Raw genomic sequence first — 1550 nt, forward strand, 5'->3', positions numbered from 1 at the left:
CAGACACACAGACAGACACACAGACAGACACACAGACAGACACACAGACACACAGACAGACACACAGACAGACACACACAGACAGACACACACACACACACAGACACACACACAGACACACACACACACAGAGCATTAGAGATGCTGGAATAAATGTCTAAGGATATAATGATACCAAAATTTCAGCAGTCAAATGTTATTATCAGCACATGAACTTTATCACAGCAAAGCTAAAATGCTACTGAACCAGTGCTATTTTAGGATTACTAATATACTATAAATGTACTATAAATGCATTTACTTTGCTTTTATATATTTACAGTTAATTTGCATCTTTAGTTTTTTAAAAAAAAAGTCATTATTTTATTAGTATCTTTTTATTTCAGTTTTAGTTCTAGTATGTTTAGTACTTGACTTTACAATTATTTTATGTATCAGTTCAATTTTGGTATCACTGAGACACTGATATATTTGTTAATAATTGTTAGTATTTTCTGTTTGCATCTTTATTTTAGTTTCTTTCACGTCATAGTTTGTTTTCTAGTTTTAACGTCTATATAATTTGAGTTATTTTAGCATTCCAAGTTACAATAAGAAATACATATATAATTTGTAATATAATTCAAAGTAACCAATATTTTTGTTTTAGTTAGAGGTAACTAACAAATTCTGGTTAGTCTGTCCCTTATTTATTGGATTAACATTTTAGTGTTTGATCTAATATTTGTATATTTTATTTCAGCTTAATTTAATTCACCAAAAAGTATTTCCAATAGTTATTAAAAGTAAAATAGTTCCTGTAGAGATTTAATAAAAATCAGTCAAATTAACAGAGACTTCAAGCGCTGGTGCTGTCCTCCCTAGTTAGTCTACACTGTAGGCGTCATCAGCTCACCTTGAGGCAGTGCAGTGTGTCCGTTTTGGAAAACATCTTGAACTTGGCCAACTCCCCGATGAACCTCACCGTCTTATTCTTGGTCTCAATGTTGATTTGGTCCTTCTTTCTGATCTGTAAGTATCCCAAACACACACTTTTGTGAGATGACTTGCAGACCCAGACAGCATTTTAGGTCATTCTGATTATAAAATGCCTTACTTGGCCTTTAGAACACTCACATGAAATCTGAAATCTCCTTTGAGCATCGAGCAAAGGTCTTCAGCTACGTCAGACATACATGGATGCAGAGTGGCCACCAGACGAGCGTAGAACGGCAACAGATCCAGTCTGACACACACACACACACACACACACACACAGGTAAAACTATTAATGCACAGCCACTCAACACCTGATGTCCTGGCTCCATCTAGTGTTCACATCTACAGATGCACACACACACACACACACACACACACACCTCTGTCTGGGCACCGTGAAAAGAGCTCGAACCAGCTTCCTGCGATTAGACTTTGTGTTCATGTTCATACAGAAGTCCATAGCAGCCTGAAAACACACAGGAACACAACTGAGCAACCCATCAGCCACAATGTGATAAAGAAAAAAAGTTTTAGGCAGTTGAAATAAAGCTGAAACAATAAAAGGTAATCAG

General features: G+C 36.1%; 1 protein-coding gene across 1 annotated transcript; it reads right to left on the minus strand.

The window, feature by feature from the left end:
• Window positions 1–865: 865 nt before the first annotated feature.
• Window positions 866–1465, minus strand: LOC122333166 (regulator of nonsense transcripts 2-like). The gene is made up of 3 exons (XM_043230669.1): window positions 1359–1465; window positions 1117–1225; window positions 866–1009 (listed from the first exon to the last, which is right to left on the minus strand). The coding sequence occupies exons 1-3, from the start codon at window positions 1436–1438 to the stop codon at window positions 887–889; spliced, it is 312 nt and encodes a 103-aa protein (XP_043086604.1). The 5' UTR covers window positions 1439–1465; the 3' UTR covers window positions 866–886.
• Between the last annotated feature and the right edge of the window lie 85 nt (window positions 1466–1550).

Source organism: Puntigrus tetrazona, unplaced genomic scaffold (assembly GCF_018831695.1).
Source record: "Puntigrus tetrazona isolate hp1 unplaced genomic scaffold, ASM1883169v1 S000000200, whole genome shotgun sequence".
In the NCBI taxonomy this organism is placed as follows: Eukaryota; Metazoa; Chordata; class Actinopteri; order Cypriniformes; family Cyprinidae; genus Puntigrus; species Puntigrus tetrazona.

What these genes read in the sequence shown, in the direction of transcription:
- LOC122333166 (XM_043230669.1), bottom strand. Translation starts at nt 1,438, where the DNA reads ATGGACTTCTGTATGAACATGAACACAAAGTCTAATCGCAGGAAGCTG. An exon ending in TTCACGGTGCCCAGACAGAG is followed by an intron (nt 1,226 to 1,358) that starts GTGTGTGTGTGT and finishes TGTGTGTGTCAG; the next exon opens with ACTGGATCTGTTGCCGTTCT. An exon ending in AAGGAGATTTCAGATTTCAT is followed by an intron (nt 1,010 to 1,116) that starts GTGAGTGTTCTA and finishes GGATACTTACAG; the next exon opens with ATCAGAAAGAAGGACCAAAT.